Raw genomic sequence first — 17,822 nt, 5'->3', positions numbered from 1 at the left:
GATCCCCATCCTGAACCTGATCCCCATCCCCATCCTGATCCCCATCTCCATCTCCATCCTGATCCCCATCCTGATCCCCATCCCCATCTCCATCCTGATCCCCATCCTGAACCTGATCCCCATCCCCATCCTGAACCTGATCCCCATCCCGATCCCCATCCTGATCCCCATCCTGATCCCCATCCCGACCCCCATCCCCATCCTGATCCCAATCCCCATCCTGATCCCCATCCCCATCCTGATCCCCATCCCGATCCCCATCTCCATCCTGATCCCCATCCCCATCCCCATCCCTGATCCCCATCCTGATCCCCATCCCCATCCCCATCCTGATCCCCATCCCCATCCTGATCCCCATCTCCATCCTGATCCCCATCCCCATCCCCATCCCAATCCCTGATCCCCATCCCCATCCCAATCCCTGATCCCCATCCCCATCCCAATCCCTGATCCCCATCCTGATCCCCATCCCCATCCTGATCCCCATCCCCATCCTGATCCCCATCTCCATCCTGATCCCCATCCCCATCCCCATCCCAATCCCTGATCCCCATCCCCATCCCAATCCCTGATCCCCATCCCCATCCCAATCCCTGATCCCCATCCTGATCCCCATCTCCATCCTGATCCCCATCCCCATCCCCATCCCAATCCCTGATCCCCATCCTGATCCCCATCCCCATCCCAATCCCTGATCCCCATCCCCATCCCGATCCCCATCCTGATCCCCATCCCCATCCTGATCCCCATCCTGATCCCCATCTCCATCCTGATCCCCATCCCCATCCCCATCCCAATCCCTGATCCCCATCCTGATCCCCATCCCCATCCTGATCCCCATCTCCATCCTGATCCCCATCCCCATCCCAATCCCTGATCCCCATCCTCATCCCAATCCCTGATCCCCATCCCCATCCCAATCCCTGATCCCCATCCTGATCCCCATCCTGATCCCCATCCCCATCCTGATCCCCATCCCCATCCCCATCTCCATCCTGATCCCCATCCCCATCCTGATCCCCATCCCCATCCCCATCCCCATCCCCATCCTGATCCCCATCCTGATCCCCATCCTGAACCTGATCCCCATCCCCATCCCCATCCTGATCCCCATCCCTGATCCCCATCCCTGATCCGATCCCCATCCTGATCCCCATCCTGATCCCCATCCCCATCCCCGATCCGAACCCGATCCCAAATGTAATGTAGACGATCAGTTAATTGTAAAACATGTATTTATTGATGTAAATGTGGTGATTTCTGCTCCTGAAGCTTCACTTTTCATTTACACAAACTGATCAATGAGACCATGAATTAATCTGCTCCTTTCTCCACTGGCATGACGACGTCTGGCTGACCGGTCGATCACAGGTTCGATCCCCTCAGCCGGCCGCTGCTGCCTCTGAGATGAGCCGAGCAGCGAGCTAACGCTAGCTCCCAGCTAGCTGCTCCCAGTAGCTCTGCTCTTCTCCCAAAACCTCGGAGCAAACTTCCAAACAGACGTCAGTTGGATAAACTGACCACAGATCAGGACTCTAAACTGTGATATTAAATATTAAAAATTAAAGCAGAAGTCAGGTGAATGTTTGTGTTAATCTAAGTCTTAAATAGTTGTATCTTCCGACAACAATCACTTCTATAGAGTGTTTGGTCTGAAACACGGGTCTGTCAGTCACTCTGCTCTGCTCTGAGCCCAGGAGAAAACTTTCCTTGTATCCTACAACCTTTATCCAATGAGGAGAGAGAACGGCATAAAGGGGCAGTCCTCTCTGTGTGTGCAGCCAAGGGATGCGCCTGAATGTGGTGACGTAGGGACGAGGACTGTTATGGTGCGTTCAAGGCAACCCGTAACTGGTGTTTTTCCGACCTGTGAAGTGGTACCAGTTCGATCTGGTACGAGTTCACGGGTCAGAAGTTACGAGTGGCCGTTATAGTGACTTTCACCGGTAAAACAGGTCGGAGAAACACGAGTGGGTTGCCTGGAACGCTACAAAGTCATAAGTTGTGACTTGAAGCTGTAATTTACGGTTTCAAAAGCCTGCCTGGAACGCAGCATTAGCCAAAACCACCGGATCGCTTACTTCTGCTTTAACAAAGTGACGTTTTAACAGCTACAGCGACTTTTAGCTGCTCTACTGCTAAGCTATCAGTTAGCATTGCTGCTAGGCTATCAGTTAGCATTGCTGCTAGGCTATCAGTTAGCATTGCTGCTAGGCTAGCAGTTAGCATTGCTGCTAGGCTAGCAGTTGGAACAGATCGGGATCAGGAACTGACAGTCTTCACTACAATGAGTCCTGTGGCCTGATGACATCACAGAGGTCATGTGTCCTGATGACATCACAGCGGGCGGTGATGACATCACAGCGGGCGGTGATGACATCACAGCGGGCGGTGCCCCGTCTCCAGTAGCAACGCCTCCAGCTGCAGCCTGGCGTGCGGCGGCAGCAGCGGTTGGTGCAGCCAACACGACACGTAGACGAGGCCGAGGTCAGAGGTCGCGTGCGCCAACTCCCTGACGACCGTCTGCTTCAGACGCAGCTCGTCGCCGAGCGCCGCCAGCAGCTCGACGCCGCAGCGGCCTGAGGCAGGAATAAAATAAAAATAAAAATATAGTCAGACATGGGACAACAAGGACGAACACACCATAAGATACATAAAATAAAATAATAATAATTCTTTTATATTAATAAAGGGTTAGTCTGAGGTTTTGGGGAAAGACTTTTCATAAACGTCCAGTAACGTTTTGCTTTTTTTGTTCTTGATCAAATAGATTTAAACTGAGAATTTAGTTCAAGTAAAAAAGGAGCAAATTTAGGCCTAGTCCACACGAACACGGGTATTTTTGAACCCGAACATTTCTGGACCCCGGTTAAAAAAAAATTTGCGTCCACACCACCGGTGTGATAAAAAATAACTCCGTCCACATGAAACCGCAAATCCGTCTTCATGTGCATTCCAAAGCAGTAGGTGGTGATATCACTCCTAACAGGAAAGCAGCTATAACCTGTACAGAGAGAGTGGAGGCTCAAACAGCTCAAACTGACCGGCACCGCGAGTCCGCGCTACTAACACACCCCGCCCGTAATCTCTTGTTTATGACAGATACGAAAATACACAAATCACATCGTAACGACAATCCATCGATCCACTGATTGATTCTGAAAGGCTTCATTTAAAACAAATGTACAGGACGGAAGGAAGCAACACAGTGGGGAAGTGACCGCAATTTACAATTTGATAAAAGCCCATTTTAGCCATATCAGCATGGTGGGGTCCGCCCGCTATTCCGACATGTCTCTATTTAGACATCCCGCTATTAGACGACATCCCTCTATCTAGACATGCCGGTAGTCCGACACTTTTTGATACCGCTATTCCGATTTTTTTTTTTTTTTTTACAGCTGCGATACCCAGGCGCGTCTCTCTCTCTTTTCTTTTCAGCATGTCTATCACTGGTTTGATGAGGGAGTGATGTTCTTAATTTCAACAACTGAACTATCAAGTCGCAAACAAAACTAACACACATGATAAACAAACAGAACTATGCTGCAGTTTGTTTGTCAAGTTAACCTGTCACCTTCAGCACCACGGACAGCGAGAAGCTGCATCTGTGAGCGTCTGGGCTCTGGGCTCAGGGCCTGGGGCCTCATTTATCAAAACTGTAAGTAAGCAGTGTAAAACTGCTGCTACTAAATGTTTTGCTTAGGCCTACGGAGAAAAGACACCCAAAATATTTACACCTTTTTCAGATCTATCAAACTGTGCGTGCACAACTCTCCGCAATTTCTCTTTGATAAATCAAACTGGTTACAAGAATGGTGCGCAGTTGTGCACGTGAACACACCTCTGCCCCCGGAATGCGTAGACACAACCATATATGGTCAGCACGTGCATATTAATTAGCCATGTGCGCTCTGAGGAGCAGCAACAAAGTTATTCTCTCTTCAGCTGACTTCAGTGACAGAATAATAACAGTCTCAGTAGCTGCAGATCAGTGTGCGCTGCTGCCGGTGTGTTTTTAAACTTGGAGGGTTTGTTTTTTCTTCTCTCTTATAGGCCTATGTATTTGTGTATGAGAAACAGTGTCTCAGATGAAGAAAAAAAATCAGGACAGGTCTGACTATAATGTAGCCTAATCAATCAATGTCGGAAAAGCGGAATGTTTGAAAAATAGTAAAGTGCCCCTACTCCGACAATGAAAAAAGAATCTCGGACTAGTGGGACGCTTGAAAAATAAAATTAGAAGTCAATGTCGAAATAGCGGCATGTCGGAATAGCAGCATGTAACCACATATGGTGACCACGCGGTTTTGTATTAGTGTCCGCATGTTTAGTGATTATTGATATTCACAGGAGCGTCTGAGTGGTCAGCGCATGGTCAGCGTCGAGAACTTGACGTGCTAGCAACAGTAACTAGGGAGGGCAGGGATTTCTGAAAAATGTCCGGTTTTCCTGTCCACACGTGAAGCTGAAACCAGAGTTTTCGAAAAAGTTCACCCTGGACTCCGGTTACAAAAAACTCCGGTTTCAGGAGCCCAGTTCTGCGGTTACGTGTGGACGAAAGGCTAAACTGTGTAGAGAAACACACGGTTTCAAAAATACCCGGGTTCGTATGGACGGGGCCTTAGTTACAGAATTAGAACATTTTTGTTTGTGAATAAAGAATTTTTCTGGTCGACCAGCTGGTCTGTGATGTCATCACCAGCTGGTCTGTGATGTCATCACCAGCTGGTCTGTGATGTCATCGACCGACCAGCTGGTCTGTGATGTCATCACCAGCTGGTCAGTGATGTCATCACCAGGTGACCTCACCGAACTCGGCCGTTCTCCACGTGTGGAACAAAGGAACTTTTCTTCCTTCGGGTCCAAACTGGAATTCCTCCAGATCCTCGACGCCTCGCTGTGATGTCATCAGACGCTCCATCTTCGTCACCACGGCAGCCTGACAGGAAGAAGAGAGGAAGTGATGTCATCATCAGCACCAGGTGTTTTTTTCCTTCAGTTAAAGGGATAGTTTAGATAGTTAGCTTAGCTCAAACACTGGAAGTGTATAGACAGGCTAACACTACCCATACACTTCCAGTGTTTGAGCTAAGCTAATTATGGCGATACGGCTCTATCTCCATGGTTACTGGCTCTATCTCCATGGTTACTGCAGCAGTAGAAAGGATGGTGTCTATCTGCTGGTCATGGACTCTGGAGTGAGGCAAGACACACACAAAAAATGTTGGTGTATCCCTTTAAATAAAGTTTTACCATTTTGTCGACGATGTCCTGGAGTTCACAGCAGTCGTCCTGCAGCGCTGCAGCGTCGGGGGAGGGGGAGGGGGGGGGCTCGTCCACCAGCTGCAGCTCTCGACTCTGAGACCTGAAGAGGTAAATGTTGGTCCGGCAGGTTTCTAGAGGTTTACCACCGGCTGGTTACATTATTTCTAGGAGGTAAATGTTGGTCCGGCAGGTTTTTAGAGGTTTACCACCGGCTGGTTGAAGTATTTCTAGGAGGTAAATGTTGGTCCGGCAGGTTTCTAGAGGTTTACCACCGGCTGGTTAAAGTATTTCTAGGAGGTAAATGTTGGTCCGGCAGGTTTTTAGAGGTTTACCACCGGCTGGTTAAAGTATTTCTAGGAGATAAATGTTGGTCCGGCAGGTTTTTAGAGGTTTACCACCGGCTGGTTAAAGTATTTCTAGGAGATAAATGTTGGTCCGGCAGGTTTTTAGAGGTTTACCACCGGCTGGTTAAAGTATTTCTAGGAGGTAAATGTTGGTCCGGCAGGTTTTTAGAGGTTTACCACCGGCTGGTTAAAGTATTTCTAGGAGGTAAATGTTGGTCCGGCAGGTTTTTAGAGGTTTACCACCGGCTGGTTAAAGTATTTCTAGGAGGTAAATGTTGGTCCGGCAGGTTTTTAGAGGTTTACCACCGGCTGGTTAAAGTATTTCTAGGAGGTAAATGTTGGTCCGGCAGGTTTTTAGAGGTTTACCACCGGCTGGTTAAAGTATTTCTAGGAGGTAAATGTTGGTCCGGCAGGTTTTTAGAGGTTTACCACCGGCTGGTTAAAGTATTTCTAGGAGGTAAATGTTGGTCCGGCAGGTTTTTAGAGGTTTACCACCGGCTGGTTAAAGTATTTCTAGGAGATAAATGTTGGTCTCAGTGATGAAATCTAACAGCTGTATCAGTAGCATTAGTTAGTCTGAATGTAAAGTGAAGCTTCCTGTGTGTATTGGACAGAAGAGCAGCGCTGCCTCGGGGCTCTGGAGCCTACGGACACAAACCACCACATTTACATCAAGAAATACATGTTTTACTATCAACACATCAGTCTGCAGTAAGTTTTATTTTATTAAACTATAGGACATAGTTACGGTACACGGCAACGATACTTCACTACTCTAAACCGTCTGTGGTTACGGTTAGACGTCAGGGGAGCATTGCATTGTGGGAGACAGGACACAATGTAGACTGGTCAGATACTGGAGATATTTATGAATCAGTACGACATCATACTGCAGATTTAGCTTTAGTCTGCATACTTTATACTGCATTTTGACCAGATCAGTACGTACTAGTAGTAGAGTATGTGGTTTTGAAAACAGCCGCCGTCGCTGCCGGATGTGTGAAGCTCCGTACGGCAACTCCACCTGGACAAACTTAGTGTAATTGACTCAGGATCACTGCCCTGTGTGGTCGCCATCTTATCTTTACTAGTAATGTAACTTCATTAGTAATGTAACTTCATTAGTAATGTAACTTAATTAGTAATGTAACTTTCTTTTCTTAGTAATGTAACTTCATTAGTAATGTAACTTCATTAGTAATGTAACTTAATTGGTAATGTAACTTAATTGGTAATGTAACTTTCTTAGTAATGTAACTTAATTAGTAATGTAACTTTATCAGTAATGTAACTTTATCAGTAATGTAACTTTCTTAGTAATGTAACTTCATTAGTAATGTAACTTTCTTAGTAATGAAACTTCATTAGAAATGTAACTTTCTTAGTAATGTAACTTCATTAGTAATGTAACTTTATCAGTAATGTAACTGAGGGTTGGTTGTGGATCTTGATGCTCAGAAAACAGGAACAGAGGCGGAGACTTTTAGTGTTTACTCTCGGCCTCATCACCATGACAACCACAAACAATCACAACTACCACAACAACACGGCGTTTGTGTTTTAAATGTACAGAACTTTAAGCCCTGATGAAGTTTGTCCAAGTGGAGTTGCCGTAGACAACGGTCCAAGACGGCGGTATTGTCACAAATCGGGTAGTGACAAGGTGCATGATGTGTAGCGTTGCCGTGGTAACCTACAGTCTGGCGTTGAGGACCCTGGTTGCCGTGGCGAAGCCGCGGTCGTTGAGCTTCTCCCAGCGCTGCAGCAGGTTGAACCAATCAGCCGCGTTGTCTTTGATCTTCCGGGCGCTGCCCGTCACGGCCGAGCACTTCCTGGTCGACGACGTCACCGTGGCGACGTCACACGAGTCGCCTAGCAACAGAGACGGTTCATTATCAATACTGATTATTGATTATTGATAAAAACACAGAGAATAAACAGAGTTGTAATGAACTGGAGCTTCAGCTGAATGGATGAATGAATGAATGGATGAATGAATGAATGGATGAATGAATGAATGAATGAATGAATGAATGAATGAATGAATGAATTTATTTATTTAAAACAGGGACGAGGCACAAAAAAACATGAAACTTGTAAAAGGGAACAGGAGCTAAACCATGAAGTACAAACACTCTCACTCTCATCACACACACACACACACACACACACACATGTAACTCAACAATGTGTGTAAACCAGCGCTTTGACCAGCAGGAGAGTTACAGGTAACTCTGTCTTCTGTCTAGTTAACCTAGTTAACCCTATAACCCTCTTCTGTCTGGCATCGTGACCTATAATATAATATAATAATCCGTGCGTCTGCATTAGGCCTAACCCCTAACCCAATGTGGAAAAAAACACCAGACTTTCATCCTGGATTTAATCAAAAATAGAATTTAGCTCAAAGTTAGTTCTCATGGTCTGATAGAGACTAGACTAACTAGACTAACTAGACTAACTAGACTAACTAGACTAACCTACTAACTGATAGATGAGTTAGTTATACTATAGTTATAGTCTGATAGAGACTAGACTAACTAGACTAACTAGACTAACCTACTGACTGGTAGATGAGTTAGTTATACTATAGTTATAGTTATAGTCTGATAGACACTAGACTAACTAGACTAACTAGACTAACCTACTGACTGATAGATGAGTTAGTTATACTATAGTTATAGTCTGATAGAGACTAGACTAACTAGACAAAGGTTTAGAATAAATATTGATGAAATGACTCAGATGTCATAAAAACATAAAAACATAAAAACCTTTTAGACCTTTTATCTAAACGTCAACTGTATCAAACTGGTCCTAGTTCAGACCTGGTCCAACATGTTGTTGGTTTCTGATCTAAATCAAAGTGTTTTGTCTGTAAAAAGCTGAAACTGTTCATGTATCAATCACACAACTCTGATATCGATCCTTATCGGTGACGCTGCTACAACACCGTCTCCCTGACAACGGAGCTCCGTCTCCCTGACAACGGAGCTCCGCCGCTTTATCAATAACCGGATCGATCTGTGATCAGAGTTAGTTAGTTAGTTAGTTTGTTTACTCACCCTCCATCTCTCCACGTTCCCGTCGCTGCTGCTTCACTTCCGGGTTCCTCCTCCTCCTCTTCTTCCGTGGTGCTGCAGCTCCTCCTCCTCGCGCTTCCGGTCCTCCCGCTCTTCTTCGGTGGTTTCCCGTCGCAGCGACCGGATCAAAGAGAAAAGAATCGATCAGGAATCGATCCGGGATCAGGAACCACCGCGGCCTCGCGCTCACAACCTCCGCGGCCTCGCGCCCGCTGACGTAGCAGGAAGAAGGACGTCACGTCACGTCACGTCACGTCACGTCCCAGTGTCTCGCGCTCCTCTGACCAGCTGACGCCGTGATGACGTCACCGCAGCAGCTTCCCGCCGAGCTGTGGCTGCACGTGTTCAGCTTCCTGTCGTGGCGGGAGAAGCTCCGCGTGCGCGTGACGTGCAGCTACTTCCGGTCTCTGGTGGACAGGTGTCCGGCGCTGTGGCGCGGCTTCGGCCTCGTGCTGCAGCAGCTGTCCCGGTTCGATTCCCGGTTCTGGCGGCTGGTGGCGCAGCGGCGCGTGAGCCGCGTGCTGCTGCGCGGCGGGAACCGGAAGCACCTGAAGACGCTGCTCACCTGGTTGCCGGGGGTGACCGCGCTGCGACTGGACGGCTGGACCGAAGGGGGCGTGGCCGACCTGCGGCCGCTGCGGTCGCTGCGGCGCCTGGTGATGACGTCGTCGGCGCCGCTGCGGAGCCTGGACTTCCTGTTCCCGCTGAGCCGCCAGCTGACGGCGCTCGGCCTCTGCAACGTCACGCTCAGCTGCCTGGACGCCGTCGCCGCGGCAACGAGGCTGCGCACGCTGCTGCTGCACCACGACGGCAGCGTGCGCGTCCCCGCGCCCGGCGCCCTGTTGCCGCGGCTACCGCAGCTCACACACCTGAGCTGGACCATGGTGGCGCACCGCGCGATGGCGCCAGACTTCTTCTGCCCCGAAGGTGAACTAGCCGCTTGAGCTAAGCTAGTTAGCGACTTTAGGCAGGCTAACACTACCCATACACTTCCAGTGTTTGAGCTAAGCTAGTTAGCGACTTTAGGTGGAGGCAGGCTAACACTACCCATACACTTCCAGTGTTTGAGCTAAGCTAGTTAGCGACTTTAGGTGGAGGCAGGCTAACACTACCTATACACTTCCAGTGTTTGAGCTAAGCTAATTAGAGACTTTAGGTGGAGGCAGGCTAACACTACCCATACACTTCCAGTGTTTGAGCTAAGCTAATTAGCGACTTTAGGTGGAGGCAGGCTAACACTACCCATACACTTCCAGTGTTTGAGCTAAGCTAATTAGAGACTTTAGGTGGAGGCAGGCTAACACTACCCATACACTTCCAGTGTTTGAGCTAAGCTAATTAGCGACTTTAGGTGGAGGCAGGCTAACACTACCCATACACTTCCAGTGTTTGAGCTAAGCTAATTAGCGACTTTAGGTGGAGGCAGGCTAACACTACCTATACACTTCCAGTGTTTGAGCTAAGCTAATTAGCGACTTTAGGTGGAGGCAGGCTAACACTACCTATACACTTCCAGTGTTTGAGCTAAGCTAATTAGAGACTTTAGGTGGAGGCAGGCTAACACTACCCATACACTTCCAGTGTTTGAGCTAAGCTAATTAGCGACTTTAGGTGGAGGCAGGCTAACACTACCCATACACTTCCAGTGTTTGAGCTAAGCTAATTAGCGACTTTAGGTGGAGGCAGGCTAACACTACCTATACACTTCCAGTGTTTGAGCTAAGCTAATTAGCGACTTTAGGTGGAGGCAGGCTAACACTACCCATACACTTCCAGTGTTTGAGCTAAGCTAATTAGAGACTTTAGGTGGAGGCAGGCTAACACTACCCATACACTTCCAGTGTTTGAGCTAAGCTAATTAGCGACTTTAGGTGGAGGCAGGCTAACACTACCCATACACTTCCAGTGTTTGAGCTAAGCTAATTAGCGACTTTAGGTGGAGGCAGGCTAACACTACCCATACACTTCCAGTGTTTGAGCTAAGCTAATTAGCGACTTTAGGTGGAGGCAGGCTAACACTACCCATACACTTCCAGTGTTTGAGCTAAGCTAATTAGCGACTTTAGGTGGAGGCAGGCTAACACTACCCATACACTTCCAGTGTTTGAGCTAAGCTAATTAGAGACTTTAGGTGGAGGCAGGCTAACACTACCCATACACTTCCAGTGTTTGAGCTAAGCTAATTAGAGACTTTAGGTGGAGGCAGGCTAACACTACCCATACACTTCCAGTGTTTGAGCTAAGCTAATTACGGCGATACGGCTCTATCTCCATGGTTACTGCAGCACAGTGAAAAGGATGGTGTCTATTGGTATTGTTGGTGTGTAACTAAGGTGAACCAGGTACCTGTACAGGTAACTGTGTGTGTGTGTGTGTGTGTGTGTGTGTGTGTGTGTACAGGTGAGACGCTGCAGCTGTGCGACCTGCAGCTGTTGAACTACGACGCCATGGTAACACAGGAAGTGCTGCGGCCGTTGTCACGGTTACGCAGTCTGTCGGTCTTCCACCTGTACTCGGTTCCTGGTCCGACGTGTCACCTGATCACCTGGATGACATCACTACCCCAGCTGCAGCGGCTCAGCGTGCACGGTGAGAATCTACTGGGACTCTAGTGACTCTATGTTTCTATTAGACTCTACTGACTCTATTAGACTCTAGTGGGACTGTACTGGTCTCTACTGGACTCTATTAGACTCTACTGTGTTTCTACTGTGTTTTACAACAACGTGATTCTCTACTGGGACTCTAGTGGGACTGTACTGACTCTAATGACTCTACTGACTCTATGTTTCTATTAGACTCTAGTGACTCTAATGACTCTACTGGGACTCTAGTGGACTCTATGTTTCTATTGTGTTTTACAACAACGTGATTCTCTACCGGACTCTAACTTCCTCTTCGGTTTCAGCTCCATCGACGTCTCACAACAACAGAACTCACAGACACAATAAACAACATCTCAAGAATAGAAAAGTATAAATATGAAATAACCTACAACAGAAACTGTAGAAAATAATATATACATATATAACCCTAACTGTAGAAAACGCCTTTTATTAATCTACAATTAATCTTTTATTAATATTTAATTAATCTGGCGTTGTCACGGTGACACGTTTAAAACCACTACGACGCGTTTGGGCGTCGAGCTTCATCAGGGAGTCAAACAGATGAGTCAGAATCACAGAGGTCTTTGTCTCGGTGTTGAGCCAATCACAGAGGTCTTTGTCTCTGTGTTCAGCCAATCACAGAGGTCTTTGTCTCGGTGTTGAGCCAATCACAGAGGTCTTTGTCTCGGTGTTCGGCCAATCACAGAGGTCTTTGTCTCAGTGTTGAGCCAATCACAGAGGTCTTTGTCTCGGTGTTGAGCCAATCACAGAGGTCTTTGTCTCGGTGTTGAGCCAATCACAGAGGTCTTTGTCTCGGTGTTGAGCCAATCACAGAGGTCTTTGTCTCGGTGTTCGGCCAATCACAGAGGTCTTTGTCTCGGTGTTGAGCCAATCACAGAGGTCTTTGTCTCAGTGTTCGGCCAATCACAGAGGTCTTTGTCTCGGTGTTGAGCCAATCACAGAGGTCTTTGTCTCGGTGTTCGGCCAATCACAGAGGTCTTTGTCTCGGTGTTCAGGCCAATCACAGAGGTCTTTGTCTCGGTGTTCGGCCAATCACAGAGGTCTTTGTCTCGGTGTTCAGGCCAATCAGAAGCCGCCACTAGAACGGGCGTAACCACAGGTGACAAGTGAAATAAAGAGAAAACAACAGTCGGTATAAAACATTCAGATGATAAAACACAACGACATCCTGGATGAGGAACAAACAGAGAAGTTTAGTCGCTGCAGCTCATAGATCCACAAACTTCCCTCGGTTTAGATTTATTTGTTTATGGAGCCTGCAACCTAGACGGTTGTTAAATGGTCTGTATTTATAAAGCTTTTCCATCTGAACGAAACCCAAAGCGCTTTACAGTTCATCACATTCACCCATTCACACACACATTCACACACTGATGGTGGAAGCTGCCATGCAAGGCCGCCCCGTTGTTGTTGTTGTTGTTATGGAAGTGAAGGTGGTGACTGACGTTCCCAGTACAGATGATGTAGTAGTAGGTAGTAGTATTAGTGTTAGGGTTAGTTAGGTGTATTAATGTATTCGTGTTGTGCCGATGTAAAACCTCAGCAGTGGAACTGAAGGAGTTTTACAGGTGAAGTGGTTGATAGAGAAACTCTGTCTGAGGTCAAATCTGGTCAAATTGAAATTTGGAGCACAGAATAAAAACGCATGTGAATAAAACGCAACGGACTCAGTGTGCAAAGACCTTGAGTCTGTAATAAACTAGGACAGGGACTAGAGTCCTTCAGGTTTAATGTCCAGCCGTGTTGTTGGGATCTGGTTTGAGGTGGTGGAGCTCCTTAAACAGCTAAACGTGACTTAATGTGGAACCACTTCCTGTTACGGCCCATTGAGCTCTAAACAAGTTGTTTCTAAACTAAAACCACATCTGTTTTAAACCGGATCAAACCGGTCGGATCAGGAAAACTTTGATCCAGAGCATCAGGATTATTCTGATGCAGCGGTTTATCAGCAGGATTCAGGAACAACGTGGGATTTAGATTCAGTTCAAACTGGTCAAATAAACAACATTTCTCATGTAGAATATAAACATTTATTGATTTATATTTGCACCAGATTTTTAAACAATATATAGATCATTTATTAGTACAGACTCTGGGTCCACTTCAATACGTAAGGGATAATGCCCGACGAGGTGTCCATTATCAGAAATTAATGGACGACGCGGAGGCGTGAACCGGTTGCTTCCGCTTCCGCGAAGTTAATATTAATCTCTGATAGTCGGACATCTCGTCGGGAATTATCCCGCTGATACCATGGTCACTTACGAGATAAATACGGATTAAATCAATTACTTATAATTTAATGTTGTTTTTACCGTTAAAATCACACGTCTTTATAGGAGGCCACCCCCTGTCTGCGTACGCTGCCTTCCTGCCGGCGTCGCTGCTCAGCCTGACTCTGTGTGTGGAGCTGCAGCTGGACGACCTGCAGGTGGCGTCGCAGCGCGTTCCTCTGCTGCAGCAGCTGCACCTGGAGCCCTGGGGCAGCAGCTCGCAGCTGGTCGGGGCGGTTCCCACGCTGTTCCCTCAGCTCACCACGCTACGCATCAGGTTAGTTCCCTAACGCTGTTCCCTAACGCTGTTCCCTCAGCTTAAGACGCTACGCATCAGGTTAGTTCCCTAACGCTGTTCCCTCAGCTTCAGACGCTACGCATCAGGTTAGTTCCCTACGCTGTTCCCTAACGCTGTTCCCTCAGCTTCAGACGCTACGCATACGGTCGATATATTGCGATATTCTATATAGTTCACTGAAAATGTAAAAGGCATTATGCATCTTAAAATCCCAGTTGTATGTACATCAGATGATTTATGGGACAAACTGAGTCAAAACAATGTAATTCAGATGATCCATGCCATTTTATTGTAACTATACAAGCGCAAGTCACAACAACATATCTGCATGAACAACAACACACTGTCTGAGGCAGCAGCACAGCGACACCTCGCGGAGCAGCGGTGAGGAAGTCGTACTGGATTTACGTCTGAAACATGATTTATTATTTGAAAAAGAAATTTGAATTTTTTTTTTTTTTTTTTTAAATCGATATTTAAATATTGAATATCGATATCGTATCGCGATATAAAGTATTGCGATGTATTGCCATATCGATATTTTTGCCCACCCCTACCACGCTCCGCCTCCGCTGAGTCGCGGCCGTTCCCAGGATGCACCTGTCCAGGACGACGCTCCACGCCGGTTAGATCTGTGTCCTGCAGCCGCCGGCAACGACGACCAGAGATCAAGGCGCCGCGTCGCTCTCCACCGCCTGCAGCCCCAGGGCATGATGGGAAACGCGCCAGATCACGAGCTGATTGGCTCTTAGGACTGAAAACACTACGTGTTGTTGAAAATCCTAAATTTCTGTGTAATTGTTATATTTAAGCAATATATGATATGTTGCTTTTATAAACCGGTTACCAATAACAACAATATGAAAGAGGACATGTAGTTTTCTGTTCCCAGCTGTCCAGACGTTAGCTCCAAGTAGCTCTGTCACTGCTCAGTCCCCTCTACCATTGTTAACCCTCTGGAGGTCAAAGTTCACCTTCAACATGTCAATTACACTACTTTACTACATTTTTAACATCCTAAAAACATCGACTGTCTGTTGCTACGGACTGCAACGGTCCGTTGTCATGGATACATGACAACAACTTCCATTCATACCAGTCATACGTGCCTGAGGCGGAGTGATAGCCTACGCTGAGATAAGGCTTTAGAATAGTAGCCGTGGTAACTGCTCATTATACCACGGTTAACAACCAATCAGATCGCTGGATTTCACCTTTACGTTTTATAATTAATGTTACGTATGTTATATATAATTTAGATTATATGAATCTCATGTTGTAATGAAGGTTTAATTTGTTAACAAACGTATTTTGGGTGAACACAGTGGAATTTATGTGGCTACCACGGTAACTGCTTTAAGAAATATTCACACTGAGTCAAACTTCTGTTCTGACCAATATGTTGGTTATTTATTGGATATAGAAATATATATATATACAGTATATATAATATGTTTCGGTGACTTCCTGTTTGTGCAGCTGCTGCTGCTCTCGGTGCGGTTGGGGTTAACCCTTCATCTGCAACGAGCTGTTGTGACGTCGTGTTGTTGTTGTTGTTGTTTTCCTTTTAAATCAGTTCAGTATCAAGTCTCTCTCTCTTGTCTCTCTCCTCTCAGACACATTTTTAAAACAGTGTGTGTGATGTTCACGACACACACACTGTTTAATATCTGCAGCTGTTGTTTGACATGCTGCTGTTTTTGAGGGTTTTTTCTCCTTAAATTAATTGTTTTCTGTTTGTGTGTTTACTTTTAATATAAAGTGTAACGGCTGCACTGTTGCCGTGTCGCTATGGGTAACGGCTGCACTGTTGCCGTGTCGCTATGGGTAACGGCTGCACTGTTGCCGTGTCGCTATGGGTAACGGCTGCACTGTTGCCGTGTCGCTATGGGTAACGGCTGCACTGTTGCCGTGTCGCTATGGGTCCGTAGAATCTCCTGCTTCTTTGTCCTTGGCCAATCACATCCCTGTTTCTGTCGTGACGTTGTGTTGTTGTGTTGTTGTGTTGTTGTTTGTGTCTTGCAGACACCAACACGTGTCAGACGAGGACTTCCTGCAGCTGTTGTTGTGTTGTTGTGTTGTTGTGACGTTGTGTTGTTGTGTTGTTGTGACGTTGTGTTGTGTTGTTGTGTTGTTGTGTTGTTGTGTTGTTGTTTCAGACACCAGCACGTGTCAGACGAGGACTTCCTGCAGCTGCAGCAGCTGCAGCATCTGGAGACTCTGGAGGTTCTGGACTCGTTCCACCGGCCGGACCCCCGGGACCCGAGTCGGGTGGTCGACCGGCCGAGTCCTCGGCTGCTGCAGCTCATCACACACCTGCAGGAACGGACCAATCACAGGCTCCGAGTCCTCACCAGCTCCCACAGGGACCTGCTCAGCTGCGACTGCGTCTGACCAATCAGGGACCGGCTGGTCCGACCAATCACAGACCGGCTGGTCTGACCAATCAGGGACCGGCTGGTCTGACCAATCACAGACCGGCTGGTCCGACCAATCAGAGACCGGCTGGTCTGACCAATCAGAGACCGGCTGCTCCCACGCCGCGTGACATCACAGCCGCGTGACATCACAGGTGGAGGCGGATCCAAAGATTTTAAATGATTCTTTCACTAATCGTGTCAGTTTGTGCCTTCTGCCGTCACTGCTGCATTCTGGGTAAAGCTGAATGTTGCATTCTGGGTAAAGCTGAATGTTGCATTCTGGGTAAAGCTGAACGTTGCATTCTGGGTAAAGCTGAATGTTGCATTCTGGGTAAAGCTGAATGTCACTGCTGCATTCTGGGTAAAGCTGAATGTTGCATTCTGGGTAAAGCTGAATGTTGCATTCTGGGTAAAGCTGAATGTTGCATTCTGGGTAAAGCTGAACGTTGCATTCTGGGTAAAGCTGAATGTTGCATTCTGGGTAAAGCTGAACGTTGCATTCTGGGTAAAGCTGAACGTTGCATTCTGGGTAAAGCTGAACGTTGCATTCTGGGTAAAGCTGAACGTTGCATTCTGGGTAAAGCTGAACGTTGCATTCTGGGTAAAGCTGAATGTTGCATTCTGGGTAAAGCTGAACGTTGCATTCTGGGTAAAGCTGAATGTTGCATTCTGGGTAAAGCTGAACGTTGCATTCTGGGTAAAGCTGAACGTTGCATTCTGGGTAAAGCTGAACGTTGCATTCTGGGTAAAGCTGAACGTTGCATTCTGGGTAAAGCTGAACGTTGCATTCTGGGTAAAGCTGAACGTTGCATTCTGGGTAAAGCTGAACGTTGCATTCTGGGTAAAGCTGAACGTTGCATTCTGGGTAAAGCTGAACGTTGCATTCTGGGTAAAGCTTCACGTGTTTACAGGTAAACCGCAGCAGCGCTGGATGAATCAAATCAAATCAAACTTTATTTATAGAGCATTTTCCTACATGAACATGTAACACAAAGTGTTTTAACCCTTCACACACGGAGAGAGAGAAGAGAAAGAGAAACAAGAAAAGAAAGAAAAAACAACAACATCCAACATGAGTGTGAAAGACACAAGTTAAAGGTACAGTCTGGAGTTTTGTTCGTTGCAGTTTGGGCCCCTCCTCCTCTGGGGCTAAGCTACGTAGCCTCCTGCCCCAGACAGCAGCCGTTGTCATGACAACAAAGGACAGGAAATACAGTCAGAGTGAAGCTCTGGAGCCGTGGGCCGATAGCCGACCGTCACCGTCACCAAGGAGCCTCTGGTGTTGTGTTGTTGTGTTGTTGTGTTGAGCTGGGTAGACGGTGTTAGCGAAGTTAGCATCGAGCTAGCTCACTACAACGGTCCTCATACTTGTTACCAGTCGAGGTTTTAGTTGTCATGGTGACGGTGGGGAATCGGTCCGCGGCTCCAGAGCTTCACTCAGACTGTGTTTCTGTTTCTTTGTTGTCATGACAACTGCTGCTGCTGCTGAGAGAGAGACGTGCTAGC

The 17,822-nt window shown here is 47.1% G+C and overlaps 2 protein-coding genes across 2 annotated transcripts; one reads left to right on the top strand and one right to left on the bottom strand.

Annotated features, from left to right (window-relative positions):
• Positions 1-2,335: 2,335 nt before the first annotated feature.
• cinp (cyclin dependent kinase 2 interacting protein) lies at positions 2,336-8,889 on the bottom strand. Its single transcript, XM_085767162.1, has 5 exons — positions 8,678-8,889; positions 7,310-7,484; positions 5,257-5,368; positions 4,813-4,942; positions 2,336-2,579 (listed from the first exon to the last, which is right to left on the bottom strand). The coding sequence occupies exons 1-5, from the start codon at positions 8,682-8,684 to the stop codon at positions 2,380-2,382; spliced, it is 624 nt and encodes a 207-aa protein (XP_085623288.1). The 5' UTR covers positions 8,685-8,889; the 3' UTR covers positions 2,336-2,379.
• On the top strand, positions 8,844-16,307 carry LOC146963129 (uncharacterized). Its single transcript, XM_085767161.1, has 4 exons — positions 8,844-9,622; positions 11,096-11,284; positions 13,665-13,875; positions 16,056-16,307. The coding sequence occupies exons 1-4, from the start codon at positions 8,995-8,997 to the stop codon at positions 16,288-16,290; spliced, it is 1,263 nt and encodes a 420-aa protein (XP_085623287.1). The 5' UTR covers positions 8,844-8,994; the 3' UTR covers positions 16,291-16,307.
• The last annotated feature ends 1,515 nt before the right edge of the window (positions 16,308-17,822 follow it).

This window comes from Trachurus japonicus, chromosome 22, assembly GCF_045865225.1.
Source record: "Trachurus japonicus isolate A0001 chromosome 22, Traja_1.0".
In the NCBI taxonomy this organism is placed as follows: domain Eukaryota; kingdom Metazoa; phylum Chordata; class Actinopteri; order Carangiformes; family Carangidae; genus Trachurus; species Trachurus japonicus.
The sequence above is the reverse complement of the archived record's forward strand: the minus strand, read 5'-3'. Positions and strand labels throughout refer to the sequence as shown.